A 24,034-nucleotide genomic window follows, 5' to 3' on the forward strand; every position below is an offset into this window, starting at 1 on the left:
GTGCAGTAGTGTGGTATTGTGGAGTAAAGTATGGTATAGTGGAGTATAGTATGGTGGAGTATAGTATAGTATTGTGGAGTATGCTCAGCAGACACAGTGGAATAGTAATGTGGATATCTGGGCCATGTCAACTCTGCTGACTCACGCCATGTCGACCCTGCCATATCGCAGCCCTCTCTTTCCCAAAGGCGTGACATCCGAGCCCCTCAGGGACAGGGACACAGAGCGCCCCCTCTCCAGTGATGACCTCACTCTGCCTGGCCCGGCTGGGTGTGTGGCTGGACGTACACACGCACGCACGCACACACACAAAAAGGCCAACTTACATAATCCTGCTGCGCTACTGAGGCATCGTGTCCAATCGACCAATAACAAGGACGGAGAAAAGAAAACATTAAGTAAAGCAAACCATTCCATCATTTCATTTAGCAGTGGACATTTGGAGAAAAAGTGATTGGTGTTAAATCAAATCACATCTCACCTCCTGTTGCACATGTTTGTCTCAGCTTCATCTCTAACCATAGAAGTCATTGTGATGTGAAAACGGAAGCATAGAAATTAATCAAGTATTTCCAGATTAATCATATCAATGACATACCCTGCAATGTTTCATACCAACAATGGCCACCCTATGCACCGGAGCCTTGTCGTCTTTCACCAGTGAACTACTGTATATACTGAGTATGCTGCAGAGAGGTTGGATAGGTGGCCATTAACTAAGAGAACTGATGAGACTAAAAAAGGGTGTTTATCAAACCCGGTGCCCTACGGAGTATGCAAATAGGCCAATCGGTCAAGCTTTTAAACTAGCAAACACTCCCTGGTACAATATTCAGAAGGACTGTTATACACAGAGGTGCAATACTTAAAATGTGAGCTTTACAGCCTCTTTGAACAGTGAGAGGCTACAGCTGTAAATAAGAGAGAGAGAGAGAGAGAGAGAGAGAGAGAGAGAGAGCGCGAGAGACAGAGACAGAGAGAGACAGAGAGCGAGAGACAGACAGAGACAGAGAGAGACAGAGAGAGAGAGAGAGAGAGAGAGACAGACTACATGGGAGTCAGTGTTATTAATGCATTCACTTCTGAGAGAGAAAAAGAAAGGGAAGAAAGGTGTGGAGGGAGAAATCAGAAGAGAGAAAGTAAGTGAGGGGGAGAGAAAGAAAGCCAGATCAGAAGACAGGAGAAAAAAAAGTGAGGGGGGAGAGAAAGAGAGCCAGATCAGAAGACAGGAGAAAAAAAAGTGAGGGGGGAGAGAAAGAGAGCCAGATCAGAAGACAGGAGAAAAAAAAGTGAGGGGGGAGAGAAAGAGAGCCAGTCTTTAGTTGTTTTATTTTTAGCTCAATCAATACACCCCTCCCCCTTTCCCCCTGCTGTCACACCCCATTGTTTCCTTGGTATCCCCCTCTTCCCAATGTCTCCAAAGCAATTGCCTCCCGTTTCCATGGCAACAGAATCCTTGCCACGGGGCGGCAAACAAGTGTGGGGGGGGGGAAGAGTCGTCTCGGCAACACAGAGAGCCAGTGGAAGATATGGGGAGAGGGGGATACCAAGGAAACAATGGGGTGTGACAGCAGGGGGAAAGGGGAGGGGTGTACTGATTGAGCTAAAAATAAAGGAGGGAAGGGGAGAGAGAGCGAGAGAGGTGAGAGGGTGGAAGGGGAGGGAGGTGAGATGGTGTGAGGGGGGAAGGGGAGGGCGAGAGGGAGGGCGAGAGGGGTGGGAGGGCGAGATGAAGGGAGAGAGGTTGGAGGGCAAGAGGGAGGGAAGAGAGAGTTGAGAGGGAGAGTGGTGGGAAGGCAAGAGGGAAGTAAGGGGGGGCAAAATCAACTGGGAGCATATTCAAATATTCCGCATATTAGGCCGTCCTAGTAAATAAGAATATGTTCTCAATAAAATAAATATTATCTGCTGGGCTATGAGCTAAGGATCACACTGCTCAAGTCAATGATATCTTCAATTAATCAGTCAGTCTGCTACAGTCTCTGCTGCTAATGCATATGCAAGTCTGTTAATCCAGCAATGTCTGTGACATGCTGATAGACTAGCCTCCAGAACATTTCAGCTGTAAATAGCTTAGTTTTAGGCTGAACAGGAACACAGGGAGCAGAGCACCACAGTCTCCCTGACCCAAACAGAAGGAGAAGATTGAGTTTGATCAAGCTGAAAACGTGGTGCTGTGGAATGTGAAAGTCACACACTGTGGCCATATCGTTCAAGCCTCAGATCCTCCACTTCCACCATGAACTACTTGCCTGACTCGGATCAGTGCGCTACATCACACCAGCCTCAAAATCCGGGGGAGAGAGTCCTGCTTTGTGTACATTGTGTTTGAGACTTCTCCGTTTCCAGACATGATGGCACACATTACCAGACATGTGACGTGGTAAGGTTGGACCCAGGTGCAGAGAAGAGACCAGATGACCAACAAACGGCGATAGTCCAGTGGTGGAGTTCGGCAGTGTGTTGTGAGCATACTCCGCCCAGAAGAGGAACTTGCTCCAGTTGCTGGCCTGGGTGGAGACGAAACAGCGGAGGAACTTCTCCAGCTCCTGGTTGTCCCGCTCCGTTTGCCCATTCGACTGTGGGTGGAATCCCGAGGAGAGACTAACCGACGCTCGCAACAGGGAGCAGAAGGCTTTCCAATAACGTGTGACGAACTGGGGGCCATGATCCGAGATAATGTCCTGGGGAAGTCTATGTATTTGAAAAACATGGGTAATCATGAGATCAGCGGTTTCCTTCGCTGAGGGCAACTTGGGTAAGGCAATGAAATGGGCTGCCTTGGAGAACCGATCAACGACCACCAGGATAGTGGTAAGCCCTTGGGATGGAGGTAACCCTGTGTTAAAGTCTACGGACAGGTGGGACCAGGGCCGGCTGGGGAGGGGCAGAGGTTGGAGCAACCCAGCCCGTCGCTGTCGTGAGGACTTGCTTTGTGCACAGATGGAACAGGCCGCAACAAAGGATCTCACATCCTCCATCATGTTGGGCCACCAGAATTTCCACCTCAGGAACTCGTGTCCGATTAACCCCTAGATGCCCAGTTAATTTAGAGGAGGGTCCCCATTGTAGACCCCAGGAATGGGCTGATCGCGGAACATAAAGTCTGTTAGTGGGTCCCTTGCCAGGGTCAGGTTCTCGGGTCTGGGCTTGTCGGACCGTGGTCTCAATAATCCATATCAGAGGGGCCACAATGCGGGAGCTGGGGATAATGGGTTCGGAGTCCCTCTCCTCGTTAGAGACATTGCGTTTGGCGGGACAGGTCGTCTGCTTTCTGATTCTTGGATCCCGGGAGATTGGCTAGTGTGAAATCGAACCTGTTAAAAAACAGAGACCACCTAGCCTGGTGAGCATTCGACCTCTTGGCTTCCTGAATGGAGACCAAGTTCTTATGGTCTGTCCAGATCACGAAAGGATGATGTTCCCCCTCCAACCAGTGTCTCCACCCCTCAAAGGCCCACTTAACTGCCAAGAGCTCCCAGTTGCCTACATTGTAGTTGCGTCCCGGTGGCGAGAACCGCTTGGAGAGAAAGGCGCATGGGTGCAGTTTCTTGTCCTCGTTCCGCTGTGAAAGGACCACCCCTGCTCCGGTGTCCGAGGCGTCCACCTCTACCACACAGGGACGAGTAGGATCAGGATGAACAAGGATGCGTCCAGAGGTGAAATGTCCCTTGAACTCCATGAATGCCCTGTCAGCCTCGGGAGTCCAGCAAAAACAGGTCTGGGACTTCTGGGTTAGGACCGTGAGAGGCGCTGCCACCGCACCAAAGTTGCGTATAAAACGCCTGTAAAAATTGGCAAACCCGAGGAACCGCTGGACCTGCTTGAGTGAGGTGGGACGGGGTCAGTCGGAAACTGCCTCAACCTTTACGGGTTCATTTGGATGCCTGTGGTAGAGATAATGTGACCCAGGAATCTTGGGATACGTGGAACTCACACTTCTCTATCTTGACATATAGTTGGCTCTGCAGGAGGCGTCTCAGGACTTGCAGTATGTGTTCCGGAAGGAGAAGACCAGGATGTCGTCGAGGTAAACAAAGTGGAACCGATTCAACGTAGCGCTAAGAGTGTCATTGACCAATGCTTGAAAGACTGCTGGTGAGTTCGATAATCTGAAAGGTATGACTAAATATTCATAATGACCACTAGGGGTGTTACAGGCAGTTTTTCACTCATCTCCCTCCCTGATTCGCACCAGATTGTAAGCGTTGTGGAGGTCCAGTTTGGTGAAGAATTGGGCCCCTTGGGCCAACTCCAAGGCGACGGACATCAGAGGTAGAGGGTTCAGCCCTCTGTAATCGATGCAAGGACATAGGCCTCCATCCTTCTTACCCACGAAGAAGAAGCCTGCACCAGCTGGGGATGTAGAGGTGCGAATGAAACCAGCATCCAGCAACTCCCGGATGTAATTGTCCATGTCTGCTGCTTCAGGGGTCGAGAGGGAGTACAGACGGCCTCGGGGAGGTGTGGAGCCAGGTAGAAGTTCTAAGGCACAGTCGTATGGACGATGGGGGGGAAGGGTGGCAGCTTGCTTCTTACTGAAGGCCTCCCAGAGGTTGAAGTATTCGGGAGGAAGAGCGGAGAAGTCTTTGTCTTAAATGGATGCAGGAGGACACGGCGAGGCTCTTGGTGGGGGTCTTAGACACTTAGTCTGGCAGTCCTTACCCCAGTCTTGTAGGTGTCCCGTGGACCAGGAGAATAGTGGGTTATGTAGTGCTAGCCAGGGGTAACCTAGGGTAAGGGGGTTCACGGGAGCAGTGATCATAAGAAATCTAAGAGTCTCTGAGTGGTTCCCCCCAACCTGCAGTAGAATGGGCTTGGTCTGATATTCCACTTGACCGGAGCCAATGTGCCATCCATCGAGGGCTTGAATCTGCAGAGGGATGATCAATGAAATTATCTACAGCCCTGGAGTCCATGAAGGCTTGAATCTGGTGCTGACGGTTGTCCCAGTGGAGGGTTGCGGGTAGTAACAGACGGTGACTGGGTAGCCGGGAGGTAACTGCACAGCTCGTCAGGGTCTCTCCTTGTCCTGGCGAGCCCTGGCGTTTCCCATCAGCTCTGGGCATGTAGCACGGAGATGGCCGAGACCTCCGCAGTAGAGGCAGCAGCCTTCGCGCATGCGCCTGTCACTCACCTGTAGGCTCAGATGTGTGCGTCCCAGCTGCATGGGCTCCTCAGTGCTGGGTTCAGGGGGGCTTGGGATGCTCAGGATGCTCAGGAAACCGGGATACTGGGGTGGTGTCATAAAGGCGCTGTCTCACGCGTTCTTGGAGGCAGTTGTCAATCCTGATTGCCAGCGTTATCAGGGTCTCAAGGTCCTTTCCCAGTTCCCGAGAGGCCAGTTAATCCTTGATGGAGTTAGACAAACCCTGGTGGAAAGCGGTGACCAGGGCCTCAGTATTCCACCCACTCTCGGTGGCAAGGGTGCGGAACTCAATGGCGAAGTCAGCCACTGGTCTGGCCCCTTGGCGGATGTTGAACAGTCGACTGGCCGCTTATCGTCCGCCGACTGGGTGGTCGAAGACTCATCGTAGCTCGGCAATGAAGTCCAATATGGAGCTGCAGGATGGTGGCTGCTGTTCCCACACCGCCGTTGCCCATGCCAGGGCCTTGCCCGAGAGTAGAGAGATGATGTAGGCGATCATGGCCCGATTTGTTTGGAACAAGGAAGACTGTAGCTCGAACACCTGAGAACACTGAGTGAGGGATCCCTTGCATCCTCCCGGGTGGCTGTCATACCGCTCAGGGGCTGGGATCTTGGGTTCCCGGTGCAGGCTCCCTGGAGTAACTACGGCAACGTCTGTAGCACTGGGTGATGAAACTTGGACATTGGCTCCTCCTGGGTTGAGGTTGGACTGTGGTGGAGGGAGTCGGTAAGTGCCCGGAGGGTCTCTGATATTTGGGAGAGTTGTTCTTGCTGCCGCCCCAGCAGTGCTCCTTGGTGGGTTACAACATTTTTGATCTGGGTGATCTCTGCTGGGCCCATGTTTGTGCAGAAGCTTGCTGTGACGTGGTAAGGTTGGACCCAGGTGCAGAGAAGACACTAGATGAGGAATCAGTGTTTAAGGATAACATAATACTTTACTGAGAAACGATAGCTACAGGATCGCAGTACACTTGAAAAAACAACATACACTAAGTCTTGAACACTCACTCAGGAAACGACCGCACACACACACACACACACACACACACACACACACACAATTCAAGCTTCTGCCAAGGACAACAGAGAACACGTCTTATAACAGGGAAATCATAATGAGTAAATTGGACACACCTGAGTGTCGTTAATGTCTCTAGGACGGTCTCTGCCGCCCTCTGGTGACAGATGGAACCACGACAAGACAGACTGCTTAAAATAGTGTGTTGTTAAAAATAACATGACAAAGTGCTTTGATTGCTTACCATGAATGGATACTGAAAGGGTTTATGTAGTTGATGCTTCAGCTGGCTACTGCCTTGTATTCAATGGAAAGTTTTAATCTCTCCTCAGGGTCTATTTCTGAACATTGACATACAGTATAGGTGCACGTAGAGACATACATTTCGATTTGAAATACTTGGCTCTGGGTGTACACATTAAGATCTGTATTATTTCCACCTACTGGAAATACTGCCTTCTGTATCGGCACATTGCCATTGTAATGGTCCTGCAGCATCAACTGGTGCCCCTACTACAGTGTTGTAAATGGTCTGAGATCCGTTTCACCATCACCATCTTTCCCATCAACACAGAGCTGATGGGAAACGCCAAGGCACGCCAGGATAACGGGAGACCCTGACGAGCTGTGCAGTTACCTCCCGGCTATCCAGTTAACTTGAAATATATTTTCAATCTTGTCTGTCTTTTGTGGTAAAGTCGAAACATCCATAAACCGCCCCACCGTTTTAGCCCTGTTGTAGCAGATGTGCTCGGAACTCTCATCCATTTCTATTCATTATGGATGTGCTGTCGATTGGCCAATCCGCTCTGCCGACTTCACAGTCATTCCCATTCTGGGCACACACGGTCACTGATCCATCCAACAAGCTCCCCAAATTCCCTTAATTTGAATAAATATGGACGCTAAATCAAGTGGGATGATTTTTGGAGGATAATATATGTATTCATGAGTCCATGTCCAATCGATAAGACATCTTAGTAGATGGCTGCATTTTGAGGCTTAGGTTTATGAGGAGATTGATTGGGCATTTTATTTGGTTTGCCATGTTGTGGCAGCACGTGGTTGTCAAGCCATTGACCCTAAAGTGATGAGACATTTCTCAATAATATCCCTCCGTAATCCAGCACCATAGTAAAACCACTGCCATTTAAATACAGCGGACGAGAGATGAGCATATAGCGTGAACCATTGCACTAAGAAGAAAAACCCCCACTAATTTCTCCTTTAACCAGCACCACATCAGCTCTATTCAACCTTCAAATACAGTACGAGAGGGCAAGAATGAACAATTTATTGCAATGAGAAGAAACTGGTACCAGGACAAGCTCAAAGTAAAACACTGTCGGTTGTTCCAGTTACGGAATCTAAAATGAATTATAGAATGTCTCCTGTAAATCAAACAGTGTTAGCCACAGGTTTGGATGCTCCAATGTAGACATGTTGATTCCATCATGTCAGGTCTGTGTCAGGGGAGTGAGTGGAAGGGTAGAGCTGCTCTCCTTTGCCCTGTCTGGGTAGAGATTATATTATTTGTTGACGGCAGACAGCTAGCTCCCTTTCTCATTCCCCATGCAGACAGCCGCCCACCGGTTTTGGAAATCACCCGATCCCAGAGCCCGTTATAGAAACAGAAACATGTCCAGGGCTGCTTAATTTACATGTTTTGCATAATTAAGAGACTGATACAGAGTGGCTGGTGCTGTAATATACAGTTCTTCCAGCGTGACACCCCTTTTAGACTGATACAGAGTGGCTGGTGCTGTAATATACAGTTCTTCCAGCGTGACATCCCTTTTAGACTGATACAGGGTGGCTGGTGCTGTAATATACAGTTCTTCCAGCGTGACACCCCTTTTAGACTGATACAGAGTGGCTGGTGCTGTAATATACAGTTCTCCCAGCGTGACACCCCTTTTAGACTGATACAGAGTGGCTGGTGCTGTAATATACAGTTCTTCCAGCATGGCACCCCTTTTAGACTGATACAGAGTGGCTGGTGCTGTAATATACAGTTCTTCCAGCGTGACACCCCTTTTAGACTGATACAGAGTGGCTGGTGCTGTAATATACAGTTCTTCCAGCGTGATACCCCTTTTAGACTGATACATAGTGGCTGGTGCTGTAATATACAGTTCTCCCAGCGTGACACCCCTTTTAGACTGATACAGAGTGGCTGGTGCTGTAATATACAGTTCTTCCAGCGTGGCAACCCTTTTAGACTGATACAGAGTGGCTGGTGCTGTAATATACAGTTCTTCCAGCGTGATACCCCTTTTAGACTGATACAGAGTGGCTGGTGCTGTAATATACAGTTCTTCCAGCGTGATACCCCTTTTAGACTGATACAGAGTGGCTGGTGCTGTAATATACAGTTCTTCCAGCGTGACACCCCTTTTAGACTGATACAGAGTGGCTGGTGCTGTAATATACAGTTCTTCCAGCGTGACACCCCTTTTAGACTGATACAGAGTGGCTGGCTCTGGTGCTGTAATATACAGTTCTCCCAGCGTGACACCCCTTTTAGACTGATACAGAGTGGCTGGTGCTGTAATATACAGTTCTTCCAGCATGGCAACCCTTTTAGACTGATACAGAGTGGCTGGTGCTGTAATATACAGTTCTTCCAGCATGGCAACCCTTTTAGACTGATACAGAGTGGCTGGTGCTGTAATATACAGTTCTTCCAGCGTGATACCCCTTTGACTATACAAGTGGCTGGTGCTGTAATATACAGTTCTTCCAGCGTGATACCCCTTTTAGACTGATACAGAGTGGCTGGTGCTGTAATATACAGTTCTTCCAGCGTGATACCCCTTTTAGACTGATACAGAGTGGCTGGTGCTGTAATATAGCTACAGTGACCCCCATTTTGCATTGTTGTTTCTGTGTACATGATTAGTTTCTCTCCAATGAGGTTGCATGTGAAAAAATAACATTATATTCATGCATGTATTTGTGCTGTGACCTGTTTGTGAGTTAGTGTGATATTTCTGTGAGTTGGTGTGTGTGTGTGTGTGTGTGTGTGTGTGTGTGTGTGTGTGTGTGTGTGTGTGTGTGTGTGTGTGTGTGTGTCACTGATAAAGAGCTTTTAGCCTCAGCCTACTTTCTCAGTATCTGTCGCCATCCCCATGACAACATAAATTGCTGCTCAGTCACCATGGCAACTAGCCAGACCCTCACCCCTCACCAAAGGTGCATGTAGAACTGTCTATCACTGTAACTGTCTATCACTGTAACGGTCTCCCACTGTACCTGTCTACTACTGTAACTGTCTACTACTGTAACTGTCTCCCACTGTAACTGTCTCCCACTGTAACTGTCTCCCACTGTAACTGTCTATCACTGTAACCGTGTCCCACTGTAACCGTCTATCACTGTAACTGTCTATCACTGTAACTGTCTACTACTGTAACTGTCTACTACTGTAACTGTCGATCACTGTAACTATCTACAACTGTAAATGTCTACCACTGTAACTGTCTATCACAGTAACTGTAACTCTCTACCACTGTAACTGTCTACCACTGTAACTGTCTACCACTGTAACCGTCTATCACTGTAACTGTTTATCACTGTAACTGTTTATTACTGTAACTGTCTACCAATGTAACTGTCCACCACTGTAACTGTCTACCACTGTAACTGTCTACCAATGTAACTGTCTACCACTGTAACTGCCTACCACTGTAACTGTCTACCAATGTAACTGTCCACCACTGTAACTGTCTAGCACTGTAACTGTCTACCAGTGTAACTGTCTACCAGTGTAACTGTCTACTACGGTAACTGTAACTGTCTACCACTGTAACTGTTTATCACTGTAACTGTTTATCACTGTAACTGTCTAATACTGTAACTGTCTACCACTGTAACTGTCTACTAATGTAACTGTCTAATACTGTAACTGTCTAATACTGTAACTGTCTACCACTGTAACTGTCTATCACTGTAACTGTCTACCACTGTAACTGTCTATTACTGTAACTGTCTACTACTGTCACTGTCTATCACTGTAACTGTCTATAACTGTAACTGTCTACTTCTGTAACTGTCTACCATTGCAACTGTCTATCACTGCAACTGTCTACTACTGTAACTGTCTATTACTGTAACTGTCTCTCACTGTAACTGTCTACCAATGTAACTGTATGCAACTAACTGTCCACCACTGTAACTGTCTATCACTGTAAGTGTAACTGTCTACTAATGTAACTGTCTATCACTGTAACTGTAACGGTCTAGCACTGTAACTGTCTAGCACTGTAACTGCCTATCACTGTAACTGCCTATCACTGTAACTGTCTACCACTGTAACTGTCTACTACTGTAACTGTCGATCACTGTAACTATCTACAACTGTAAATATCTACCACTGTAACTGTCTATCACAGTAACTGTAACTGTCTACCACTGTAACCGTCTATCACTGTAACTGTTTATCACTGTAACTGTTTATTACTGTAACTGTCTACCAATGTAACTGTCCACCACTGTAACTGTCTACCACTGTAACTGTCTACCAATGTAACTGTCTACCACTGTAACTGCCTACCACTGTAACTGTCTACTAATGTAACTGTCTAGCACTGTAACTGTCTACCAGTGTAACTGTCTACCAGTGTAACTGTCTACTACGGTAACTGTAACTGTCTACCACTGTAACTGTTTATCACTGTAACTGTTTATCACTGTAACTGTCTAATACTGTAACTGTCTACCACTGTAACTGTCTACTAATGTAACTGTCTAATACTGTAACTGTCTAATACTGTAACTGTCTACCACTGTAACTGTCTATCACTGTAACTGTCTACCACTGTAACTGTCTATTACTGTAACTGTCTACTACTGTCACTGTCTATCACTGTAACTGTCTATAACTGTAACTGTCTACTTCTGTAACTGTCTACCATTGCAACTGTCTATCACTGCAACTGTCTACTACTGTAACTGTCTATTACTGTAACTGTCTCTCACTGTAACTGTCTACCAATGTAACTGTATGCAACTAACTGTCCACCACTGTAACTGTCTATCACTGTAAGTGTAACTGTCTACTAATGTAACTGTCTATCACTGTAACTGTAACGGTCTAGCACTGTAACTGCCTATCACTGTAACTGCCTATCACTGTAACTGTCTACCACTGTAACTGTCTACTACTGTAACTGTCGATCACTGTAACTATCTACAACTGTAAATATCTACCACTGTAACTGTCTATCACAGTAACTGTAACTGTCTACCACTGTAACTGTCTACCACTGTAACTGTCTATCACTGTAACTGTTTATCACTGTAACTGTTTATCACTGTAACTGTCTACCAATGTAACTGTCCACCACTGTAACTGTCTACTAATGTAACTGTCTAGCACTGTAACTGTCTAGCACTGTAACTGTCTACTAATGTAACTGTCTAATACTGTAACTGTCTACCACTGTAACTGTCTATCACTGTAACTGTAACTGTCTACCACTGTAACTGTCTACTAATGTAACTGTCTACCACTGTAACTGTCTACTAATGTAACTGTCTAATACTGTAACTGTCTAATACTGTAACTGTCTACCACTGTAACTGTAAATCACTGTAACTGTAAATCACTGTAACTGTCTACTAATGTAACTGTCTACCACTGTAACTGTCTACTAATGTAACTGTCTATCACTGTAACTATCTACTACTGAAATGGTCTACTACTGTAACTGTCTATCACTGTAACTGTCTACCACTGCAACTGTCTACCACTGTAACTGTCTATTACTGTAACTGTCTATCCCTGTAACTGTCTACTACTGTAACGGTCTACTTCCGTAACTGTCTACTGCTGTAACTGTCTATCACTGTAACTGTAACTGTCTATTACTGTAACTGTCTATCACTGTAACTGTCTACTACTGTAACGGTCTACTTCCGTAACTGTCTACTGCTGTAACTGTCTATCACTGTAACTGTAACTGTCTACTACTGTAACTGTCTATCACTAACTGTCTACTACTGTAACTGACTACTATTGTAACTGTCTACCACTGTAACTGTCTACCACTGTGACTGTCTATCACTGTAACTGTCTAGTACTGTAACTGTCTACTACTGCAACTGTCTACCACTGTAACTGTCTACCACTGTAACTGTCTACCACTGTAACTGTATCATTGTAACTGTCTACCACTGTAACGGTCTACCACTGTAACGGTCTACCACTGTAACTGTCTACTACTGTAACTGTCTACTACTGTAACTGTATCATTGTAACTGTCTACCACTGTAACAGTCTACCACTGTAACAGTCTACCACTGTAACTGTCTATTACTGGAACTGTCTTCCACTAACTAACTATCTACCAATGTAACTGTCTACCATGGTAACTGTCTACCACTGGAAATTGAACTGTCTAACACTGTAACTGTAACTGTCTACCACTGTAACTGTCTACCACTGTAACTGTCTACCACTGTAACTGTCTGCCACTGTAACTGTCTACCACTATAACTGTCTACCACTGTAACTGTCTACCACTGCAACTGTAACTGTGTACCACTGTAACTGTCTACCACTGGAAATTGAACTGTCTAACACTGTAACTGTACCACTGGAACTGTGTACCACTGCAACTGTAATTGTCTATCACTGGAAATTGAACTGTTTAACACTGTAACTGTCTACCACTGTAACTGTCTACCACTGTAACTGTCTACCACTGTAACTGCAACTGTCTACCACTGTAACTGTCTACCACTGTAACTGTCTACCATTGGAAATTGAACTGTCTAACACTGTAACTGTCTACCACTGGAAATTGAATTGTCTACCACTATAACTGTCTGCCACTGTAACTGTCTACCACTGCAACTGTAACTGTCTACCACTGTAACTGTACCTGTCTACCACTGTAACTGTCTACCACTGTAACTGTACCTGTCTACCACTGTAACTGTACCTGTCTACCACGGGCCCTATCTACCACTGTAACTGTACCTGTCTACAACTGTAACTGTAACTGTCTACCACTGTAACTGTCTATCACTGTAACTGTCTACCTCTGTAACTGTCTACCACTACTACTGTCTACCACTGCAACTGTCTACTACTGTAACTGTCTATTACTGTAACTGTCTATCACTGTAACTGTCTACTACTGTAACGGTCTACTTCCGTAACTGTCTACTGCTGTAACTGTCTATCACTGTAACTGTAACTGTCTATTACTGTAACTGTCTATCACTGTAACTGTCTACTACTGTAACGGTCTACTTCCGTAACTGTCTACTGCTGTAACTGTCTATCACTGTAACTGTAACTGTCTACTACTGTAACTGTCTATCACTAACTGTCTACTACTGTAACTGACTACTATTGTAACTGTCTACCACTGTAACTGTCTACCACTGTGACTGTCTATCACTGTAACTGTCTAGTACTGTAACTGTCTACTACTGCAACTGTCTACCACTGTAACTGTCTACCACTGTAACTGTATCATTGTAACTGTCTACCACTGTAACGGTCTACCACTGTAACGGTCTACCACTGTAACTGTCTACTACTGTAACTGTCTACTACTGTAACTGTATCATTGTAACTGTCTACCACTGTAACAGTCTACCACTGTAACAGTCTACCACTGTAACTGTCTATTACTGGAACTGTCTTCCACTAACTAACTATCTACCAATGTAACTGTATACCATGGTAACTGTCTACCACTGGAAATTGAACTGTCTAACACTGTAACTGTAACTGTCTACCACTGTAACTGTCTACCACTGGAAATTGAACTGTCTACCACTATAACTGTCTGCCACTGTAACTGTCTACCACTGCAACTGTAACTGTCTACCACTGTAACTGTCTATCACTGCAACTGTAACTGTGTACCACTGTAACTGTCTACCACTGGAAATTGAACTGTCTAACACTGTAACTGTACCACTGGAACTGTGTACCACTGCAACTGTAATTGTCTATCACTGGAAATTGAACTGTTTAACACTGTAACTGTCTACCACTGTAACTGTCTACCACTGTAACTGTCTACCACTGTAACTGCAACTGTCTCCCACTGTAACTGTCTACCACTGTAAGTGTCTACCATTGGAAATTGAACTGTCTAACACTGTAACTGTCTACCACTGGAAATTGAACTGTCTACCACTATAACTGTCTGCCACTGTAACTGTCTACCACTGCAACTGTAACTGTCTACCACTGTAACTGTACCTGTCTACCACTGTAACTGTCTACCACTGTAACTGTACCTGTCTACCACTGTAACTGTACCTGTCTACCACGGGCCCTATCTACCACTGTAACTGTACCTGTCTACAACTGTAACTGTAACTGTCTACCACTGTAACTGTCTACCACTGTAACTGTACCTGTCTACCACGGGCCCTATCTACCACTGTAACTGTACCCGTCTACCACTGTAACTGTAACTGTCTACCACTGTAACTGTACCTGTCTACCACTGTAACTGTCTACCACTGTAACTGTACCTGTCTACCACTGTAACTGTACCTGTCTACCACGGGCCCTATCTACCACTGTAACTGTCTACCACTGTAACTGTACCTGTCTACCACTGTAACTGTACCTGTCTACCACTGTAACCGTAACTGTCTACCACTAACTGTCTACCACTGTAACTGTCTACCACTGTAACTGTACCTGTGTACCACGGGCCCTATCTACCACTGGAACTGTCTACCATTGGAACTGTCAGCAATCTGACCTTTCCTACCATTTTCACTACATTCATATTTCTGCAGTTATACAATGTTACATCATTCCATATTAATTCAAGTCTGCCATGTATCTATTAGTCTGCCATTCATAAACACTCTCATGTTGCTTTTTCAAGCCTTAGATAGCCAATACAAGCCTTAGATAGCCAATGCAAGCCTTTGATAGCCAATGCAAGCCTTAGATAGCCAATGCAAGCCTTAGATAGCCAATGCAAGCCTTAGATAGCCAATGCAAGCCTTGGATAGCCAATGCAAGCCTTAGATAGCCAATGCAAGCCTTAGATAGCCAATACAAGCCTTAGATAGCCAATACAAGCCCACAAGGATTTCATTATTCACATATCATTGTCTAGTTCACAGAAAACAACAATTGTCTGTCACACTGTGTTGGAGTGTGGAGACCAAGTTCCCTTAAGACAGTGGGGAGCTCAAAAACACATCATACACAACACACACACACACACACACACACACACACACACACACACACACACACACACACACACACACACACACACACACACACACACACACTCTCTCTCAGAGGAAGAGAGAAATCAAAGCCTCGCTGTGCTTTGCAATGCTGCTGAGGGCCAGTGGACAGCAGAGCAGCCCTGCTGTGGATAGATTTGTCTGTCTCTACGGGGGCTGTGTCAGAAGCCTTATTTATAACCCCAGGCCCTGAACCCACACCTGAGCGCCTTGCTCTCATCAACACGTCACATCAGCTAGTCGCTGAAAAGATCTAATTTACATAAATATTCACACCCCTGAGTCAAGAATCACCTTTAGGAGCGATTACAGCTGTAAGTCTTTATGGGTGAGTCTATAAGAGATTTACACACCTGGATCGTACATTATTTGCCCTTTATTCTTTGAATAGTTTTTCAAGTTCAGTCAAATTGGTCGTTGGGCATTGCTAGACAGCCATTCTTAAACCATAGATTTTCAAGCCGATTTAAGACAAAACTAACTAGGCCACTCAGGAACATTCAATGCCATCTTGGTAAGCAACTCCAGTGTATATTTGTAGGTTATTGTCGTGCTGGAATGTGTCTCCCAGTGTCTTTTGGAAAGCCGACTGAAGCAGTGTTTCCTCTAGGATTTTGCCTGTGTTTAGCTCACCACTCTTATCAAATGTGTTCTTCACCACTCTAATCTACTGTGTTCTTCACCACTCTAATCTACTGTGTTCTTCCCCCCTCTAATCTAATGTGTTTTTCTCCTTGTAATCTACTGTGTTCTTCCCCCCTCTAATCTACTGTGTTCTTCCCCCCTCTAATCTACTGTGTTCTTCACCCCTGTAATCTACTGTGTTCTTCACCCCTGTAATCTACTGTGTTTTTCACCACTCTAATCTAATGTGTTCTTCACCACTCTAATCTAATGTGTTCTTCACCACTCTAATCTAATGTGTTCTTCACCCCTGTAATCTACTGTGTTTTTCACCACTCTAATCTAATGTGTTCTTCACCACTCTAATCTAATGTGTTCTTCACCCCTGTAATCTACTGTGTTCTTCACCCCTGTAATCTACTGTGTTTTTCACCACTCTAATCTAATGTGTTCTTCAGCCCTCTAATCTAATGTGTTCTTCACCACTCTAATCTAATGTGTTCTTCACCCCTGTAATCTAATGTGTTCTTCACCACTCTAATCTAATGTGTTCTTCACCCCTGTAATCTACTGTGTTCTTCACCCCTGTAATCTACTGTGTTTTTCACCACTCTAATCTACTGTGTTCAATAGAGTAATGCTGTGTCCTGGCATTCAACATGTCCTCATAGGAATACAACACAGATAGAACAAACCTCCATCCAAACACCATTAGCTCTGTAACATTCCCTCACCCAAATAGCCCCCACACATTCATAATAAACCCTTTCTATAACACCACCAGTGAGAGTCCTGTTTTTTCCCCCTGGTGTTGCCTATGACATGAAATCACATCGGTCACCCCTTCACGTCACAAACCATCAACTCACAACGCACAGATACTTGTCTCTCCTAGGATCCTGTCCGTCAACGGCCCATTGAGGAATCCGCCCCCCCAGGAACACTGAAAAACACTGTAGATAAAAATAGGTGGCTGAAATATTTATGGAGCTTGATGTTTTGGGTTGCCGGCCTAAAATAACCCCAGTGACTCAGCTTTGCGGACCTTTTGTTGCTGTGTTCAGCCAAAGTGACATGAGGACAATGTGGGAGCACATTGGCAGCACGTGGGCACCGCTATCCAGGATGGCACCTCTGTTTTGGGGCTGTCCTCCTCCCGCCGCCCTCCAAAAGGCAGAGAGGCAAGTTATCAGACTGACTGCCTCAACTCAAAGCCCCAATGCTGGATGAAAAAAATCCCAGCACCGCTTGACTTATGTAAACCACAGAAATCACACCAATATTGCATTGGTTCACAGGCGGTAGGTTGGGGGTGGAGGGTTGTGTATGGGAGTGGGAGTGGGGGGCAAGGATATGCTCCTTATTGGTTGATCTATAAATATGCTAATGATATGCCAATTCAGCATCAGTTGATAGAACATTCCAAAATACCATGGGAATGATTGCATCATAATACCAATTGCCAGGATTGGAGCTTCCAAGCCCGTTCTACTTATTCTAATTTCTATGGACGACACACAGACGACACACACAGACGACACACACAGACTGCTGTTGGGCTCATCCCGCCCCTCATCCCCAAAGAAATAGCATGCTGGGTGAGGGACGGGACACAGCGGCCCAGTCTCCTGTCTCCTACAGGGCCTAAATAGCACCGTCAATGACACAGCTCCACCCCGGCACACTGACAAAGAGGACAAATTACAGAGGGGCAACAGAGACAGCTGTGTATGTTCCAAAAACACACACGCACACACGCAAGCTATTCATCTCAAAGAACAGAACGCAACTGTATGAACAATGGACCCTGTTGCAATGGCTGACTCAAAGTGCCAGACCAAATGAAGCACTTTGTTTTCTCAGGAAATTTATCAAAAACAACTTAATTGTCAGTTTACACACTCCACTGTTCCCCTATCTATCTCCACAGGTTAATAACGGCCTCACGTCTCATCACAATGAATCTCTGTCTGCAACGAGCCCATTGAGGATGCCACAGACAGGAAATGATGCAGGATGAGATGGTAAACCGAATCTCCCGTCCAATTCTTCATTAACCATAGCGGTTCACGCTGAGCCTCGTTTTAACGCTGCATGTCAACGACATCTATTTATATACCGGCAGCTCAGCGTGCCGCCCGCATAAACATAAATATTTCACAAGCTACACGACGGACAATTTCTCCAACTTTTATAACTCTTCATTACGGAGGAACCCTGAGGCCAAAATATACAAATAAATAAATAGGTGTAGTTTGGGAAGTAGGCACCTGATGGTGAAGTTGGCGTCTAATTGGCTGTATCTTGAGGGGCATGTACTGTACACATGGCAAATGTCGCTACGCTTAGAATAAACCTGTGCTAAAGAACTGACTGCAATGCTTGTTTACCACTTGCTCCTGTGAGCGTGTAGTTCTTTATCTGATGTCTGTCGGCTGAAAGGAAAGGAAAGGGGGGATTCCTAGTCAGTTGTCCACCTGAATGCATTCAACTGAAATGTGTCTTCTGCATTTAACCCAACCCCTCTGAATCAGAGAGGTGCGTTGGGCTGCCTTAATTGACATCCAAGATTTTTGGACAATTTTTTACGCGTCCTTTCCTGATTTAGATAGGTTTCTGGTTATAATTTCCGACATTTTGATAGGGTATTTGTTAGTCACCATTTATACAATTAGATACATGCAGCTTCTCTTCTGCCCTTATATGTTGACCTAGAAGACTAAAGAAATCCTTGTCATTTTAAAAATCGATAGAATGAATGCGTCAACCTGGTTGACATCAGTAAAGTTCTCTGTCATCTCTGCTTTTTTTTGCAGAGCAAAGACATTTAGGGACCGGGGAGTAAATGCAATAACAAAACAAACTGGAAATATTTTCTGTGCAAAATGTCCAAATTACATTAGTTTGACCGGTTATAAGCAAATAGAAAGCTGTGAAAATGTCACATTTCTGATAAGATTTCAGTTAGGCTTGGATACATATTTTATGTGGTTGAAAAACTATCAGCTTTTATGATGCTGATAAAGACAATAACTCCACAGATGGTCCCTAACTGCACATTCACATTCTCTCAAGATGCTGAAAGAAATAAATCATATTTCTCCACATCTGTTCTCGAGTGAACATTTTGCATATAATTTTACTGCAAGAATTCTGGAAGAGTTAATATTAAGGCTATGTGAGAGGTTTTAGACCTACAGCAGTGGTGTAAAGTACTTAACTAAAAATACTTTAAAGTACTACTTAAGTAGTTTTTATGGGTGTGTACTTTACTATTTATATTTTTGACAACTTTTACTTCACAACATTTCTAAAGAAAATAATGTACTTTTTACTCCATACATTTTTCCCTGACAACTAAAAGTACTGGTTACATTCTGAATGCTTAGCAGGACAGGAAAATGGTCTAATTCACGCACTTATCAAGAGAACATCCCTGGTCATCCCTACTGCCTCTGATCTGGAGGACTCACTAAACACACATGCTTCGTTTGTAAATGATGTCTGAGTGTTGGTCTGTGCCCCTGGCTATCCGTAAAGTAAAAAAACAAGAAAATGGTTCTGTCTGGTTTGCTTAATATAAGGAACTTGAAATAATGTTTTACTTTAACTATCACTTTTGATATTTAAGTATATTTGAGCAATTACATTTACTTTTGACTTTGTAGTATTATACTTGGTGACTTTCACTTTTCCTTGAGTCATTTTCTATGAAGGCATCTTTACTTTTACTCAAGTATGACAACTGGGTACTTTTTTCACCACGAACCTACAGTCAGCGTCCATATTTCAGATTCCATCAGATTCCATTTAACCCATCGGAACAGTAGGCTACATTTCCCGTGACGTGCCACAGGGCTATTTGAAGTCCCCGTCTTGTGACTGTCGAATTTGTATAGCCCCTCACAATCATCACACATACAGTTGAAGTCGGAAGTTTACATACACAATTTAAAGGCAATGCTACCAAATACTAATTGAGTGTATGTAAACTTCTTACCCACTGGGAACGTGATGAAAGAAATTAAAGCTGAAATAAGTCATTCTCTCTACTATTATTCTGACATTTCACATTCTTAAAATAAAGTGGTGATCCTAACTGACCTAAGACAGGGAATTTTTACTTGGATTAAATGTCAGGAATTGTGAAAAACTGAGTTTAAATGTATTTGGCTGAGGTGTACGTAAACTTCCTACTCTTTTGCCACTTCACTAAATCTTTCCCAAACATTACTTTTCTGGCCTTCCCTTCTCTTTATTTTCAACTCTACATTTTGCAGCTTTTCTCTTATCGAATTAAACCCCAACATTGTCCTTTTTGCCTCTGTGGATCGACGTAAACTTATCTGCCCGCTCCCAAAAGCATTTGGCATGTAGGCTGTTTAGCGTGTGTAGGCTCCAAAGTTCAGACTTATGCACTAAGGTCAGAGAGCCTAAAATAATGAAAGAAAAACCTCAATGTAGCATATAGATATAAATGACACAACCTTCACTCAGCCCTCCCAGCCCTCGGAGAGAGCACACAGAACACCACGGGAGACCCGAGGGATGCTAGACAACATCTGTTTTTTTTTTTTTTTTACCTGGTAAGTTGATTGAGAACACATTCTCATTTAGAGTAATTACCTGGGGAATAGTTACAGGGGAGGAAGAATGAGACAATTGTAAGCTAAAGATGATTAGGTGGCCATGATGGTATGAAGACCAGATTGGGAGTTTAGCCAGGACACCGGGGTTAACACCCCTACTCTTACAATAAGTGCCATGGGATCTTTAGTGGGCACAGAGAGTCAGGACACCTGTCTAATGTCCCATCTGAAAGACAGCACCCTACACAGGGCAACATCCCCAATCACTGCCCTGGGGGCATTGGGATATTTTTTTAGACCAGAGGAAAGAGTGCCTCCTACTGGCCCTCCAACACCACTTCCAACAGCATCTGGTCCTAAAACAACATCTCTCTCAATACTATTCTATATTCCACTTTCCTGTCCTAGTGTCCCCGCCTGTCGCTGTATACAGTATATATTTACCCTGGCCTGGACATAGTCACAGTGACAGACTTATCACATTGATTTATTCTTGGATTCAGCCCCAAGCCATCTGTTTTCAGCCCTGCCTCTCCCCGGCCTTGAAGGGTTTGTGTCACTGTGGTGTATTGCAACGCAAGACTTTCCTACAATCTATTTAAACAATGTTTCACAATCTATTTCCCACAATCTACGCCCATAGAGATCACGCAGATTTCTGACTCACCTGTTGTGGTGGCCGTCGTGGAGGCAGAAGGGAATCGTCAGGACATGGAACGAAAGAAAGAGGTAATAACAATCAACACGTGATCTGATTTGAGTGTATATTCATTCAGACATGTTTTTGGTTAGTGAGCGGTCATGCATTGCAGTGGTTTGGACAAAACATCAACAGAGAACTGTTTAGAGGCTCCTCTCTGAACGAAATGTTAGCTATAGAAGAGACAGCGTGGAGGGATGTTTTTTTTTTTATTCAACAGAGAGGATAAGAAGACATGAAGAAGTCATGGACCTCCAACATACTAGACTAAGAGAGACACCGGGACACAGCAGAAAGGAAGACAGAGAGAGAGAGAGGTTTGGTGATGAAAGAAAGTGCCAGTGAAACTGGTGACACCGCATGTGGTGAGTGTGTGTGGTAGTTAGTAGCACAACCTGGACCACACGGGGTTAATGAGAACACTCCAGCACTGCCCAGACGCAGCAGTGCCTTGTGGGTAAGAGGAAACTCCCAAAAAAGCCAAACCACGCCCCTCGGACAGAGTGTATCTTAGTTAGTCAGTCAGGCTGTCTAGACTGGGCTATTGGGTCGGTCCCAGCCCAGCCGTAGAGCCACATGCCCATGCAAGGTACTGGTTGACTCCTCTAATCCTCCTAGTGAACATCACACGCCACTGCAACAAACCTTCAGACATTGGGGCCACCACCACGGTGAGGGGCTCTGTGGGGTTGGCGAAGCCAGGGAAGAAGGACTGGGCGGTGGGGTTCAGACCGGACCCTGGTGAGGTGGGGCTTTTGGTGGAAGAGGAGGAGCGGGACTTCTTGGGTATCTTCTGTGATGGGGATTTAGCCTCTTTGCCCCCCCTGGGGTAGAATTCAGGCATGGTTTTGGGGGAGCGAAGAGGGACTGGGCTGGGTGTGTCGAAGGCCAGGCCCACAGGTAGGGAGCGCCCTGGAGTGATGTCACTGAACTCAAAGCAGTTGTTGTTGTTGCTGAAGTGGTAGTCGTTGATGAGCCAGGAGCTGTCGGAGGGGGAGAAAGGGGGTGCGGTCGCTGTGAGCTCACTAGGCTTCTCTAATGGTGATAGGCCACGATCTGGTTGGTGGGTGGGGCTAAAACTCATGGCATCTTCAATATGGACATCCTGCATTGAGGTGTCATGATCAAACATCACTTTGACCCCTGACTCATGAACTGGGGAATCTAGGGAAGAAGTTGGGGAGAAAGCCTCTTTGTCATTACCCAGGCTGGCAGTCTCTGTATCCATAAGCAGGTCTTGGTAGCTGGCGGTGAATGGGTCTCCAGGACACGTGACCATGGGGAAAGTTCCTCTGAGCGAGAACTCTCCCTGACTGGTGGGCATGGAGACGGGGGCTGTAGGCAGGAGATCGCAGCCCATGGCAGGTGGAAGGGAGGTGGGGGTCATGAGAGGGAGCAGATTCTGGGTGAGAGATGGAGGGAAGAGGTCCTCACTGGCAGGGATCAGCCCCTCAGGGAGGTGAGCGGCAGAGGAGGGTACGAAGGGCTCGGCTGTAAACCCCCACTCTTCTGGAAGCTTCTTCCTGCTCTTGCCCCTCTTTCCCCTGGCTCCACTTCTCCCTGGCTCTTCCCGCTCCCAGCCCCCCACTATCCTGTCCCTGTCCTTGCGGGGGGAGACCCTGTGGTGGCCCTCTGACAGGATTGTGTTCTCAGCCTGAGTCTCCGGTTGGCCCCTGTCGTACACCTCGTCTCGGGGCCTCCTCTTCTTCTTCTTCTTCTGCTGTTGTTGTTGTTGTTTGCGGTCATTTACCTCGTTGCTCTCCATCTCCTCCCCCATGGCCAAGGCCTCTCGGTGGGGCCAGCCACAGTCAGGGGGGTCCTCGGGGCTGGCCTCCAGGTGGCTTGCATGGTGACTGATCATTGCGGAGAAACTTGGGGTGAACGGCAGGTCGGTGGGAATGCAAGCCTTGTCTGTCCAGCCATCGCCCAGGGCACCTTGTGTGTGAAGAGGGAAGAGAGTTTAAAGCAGGCATATACAGTGCATTCTGAAAGTATTCAGACCCCTGGACTTTTTCCACATTTTGTTACATTAAAGCCTTATTCTAAAATGTATTAAATTGTGTTTTTCTCTCATCAATCTACACACAATACCCCAAAATGACAAAGCAAAAACAGGTTTTTAGAAATGTTTGAAAATTTATAACAATAAAAAAAGATATATACATTTACATAAGTATTCAGACCCTTTACTCAGTACTTTGTTGAAGCACCTTTGGCAGCGATTACATCCTCGAGTCTTCTTGGGTATGATGCTACAAGCTTGACACACCTGTATTTGGGGAGTTTCTCCCATTCTTCTCTGGAGATCTCCTCAAGCTCTTTCAGGTTGGATGGGGAGCGTCGCTGCACAGCTATTTTCATGTCTCTCTAGAGATGTTCGATCGGGTTCAAGTAAGGGCTCTGGCTGGGCCACTCAAGGACATTCAGAGACTTGTCCCGAAGACTCCTGCGTTGTCTTGGCTGTGTGCTTATGGTCGTTGTCCTGTTAGAAGGTGAACCTTCGCCCTAGTCTGAGGTCCTGAGCACTGCTCTGGAGCAGGTTTTCATTAAGGATCTCTCTGTACTTTGCTCCATTCATTTTCCCTCGATCCTGACTAGTCTTCCAGTCCCTGCCGCTGAAAAACATCCTGATAGCATGATTCCGCCACCACCATGCTTCACAGTAGGGATGGTGCCAGGTTTCCTCCAGACGTGACGCTTGGCATTCA

General features: G+C 45.6%; 1 protein-coding gene and 1 long non-coding RNA gene across 11 annotated transcripts in view; one reads left to right on the plus strand and one right to left on the minus strand.

The window, feature by feature from the left end:
- The window catches only part of LOC106579667 (microtubule-associated protein 4), a 135,089-nt gene that overhangs the window by 43,229 nt on the left and 67,826 nt on the right, over positions 1 to 24,034 (minus strand). For all 10 annotated transcript variants that reach the window (XM_045702769.1, XM_045702773.1, XM_045702775.1 and 7 more), the window contains one exon: positions 21,972 to 23,261. In XM_045702769.1, the coding sequence (XP_045558725.1) occupies positions 21,972 to 23,261 (1,290 nt within the window). The remainder of the gene's footprint in view (positions 1 to 21,971; positions 23,262 to 24,034) is intronic.
- Positions 17,356 to 21,346, plus strand: LOC123729039 (uncharacterized). The gene is made up of 3 exons (XR_006760810.1): positions 17,356 to 17,765; positions 17,968 to 18,061; positions 21,270 to 21,346. It is a non-coding gene; the product is annotated as an uncharacterized lncRNA (long non-coding RNA).

The sequence above is a fragment of the Salmo salar genome, chromosome ssa19 (assembly GCF_905237065.1).
Source record: "Salmo salar chromosome ssa19, Ssal_v3.1, whole genome shotgun sequence".
NCBI classification, from domain to species: Eukaryota; Metazoa; Chordata; class Actinopteri; order Salmoniformes; family Salmonidae; genus Salmo; species Salmo salar.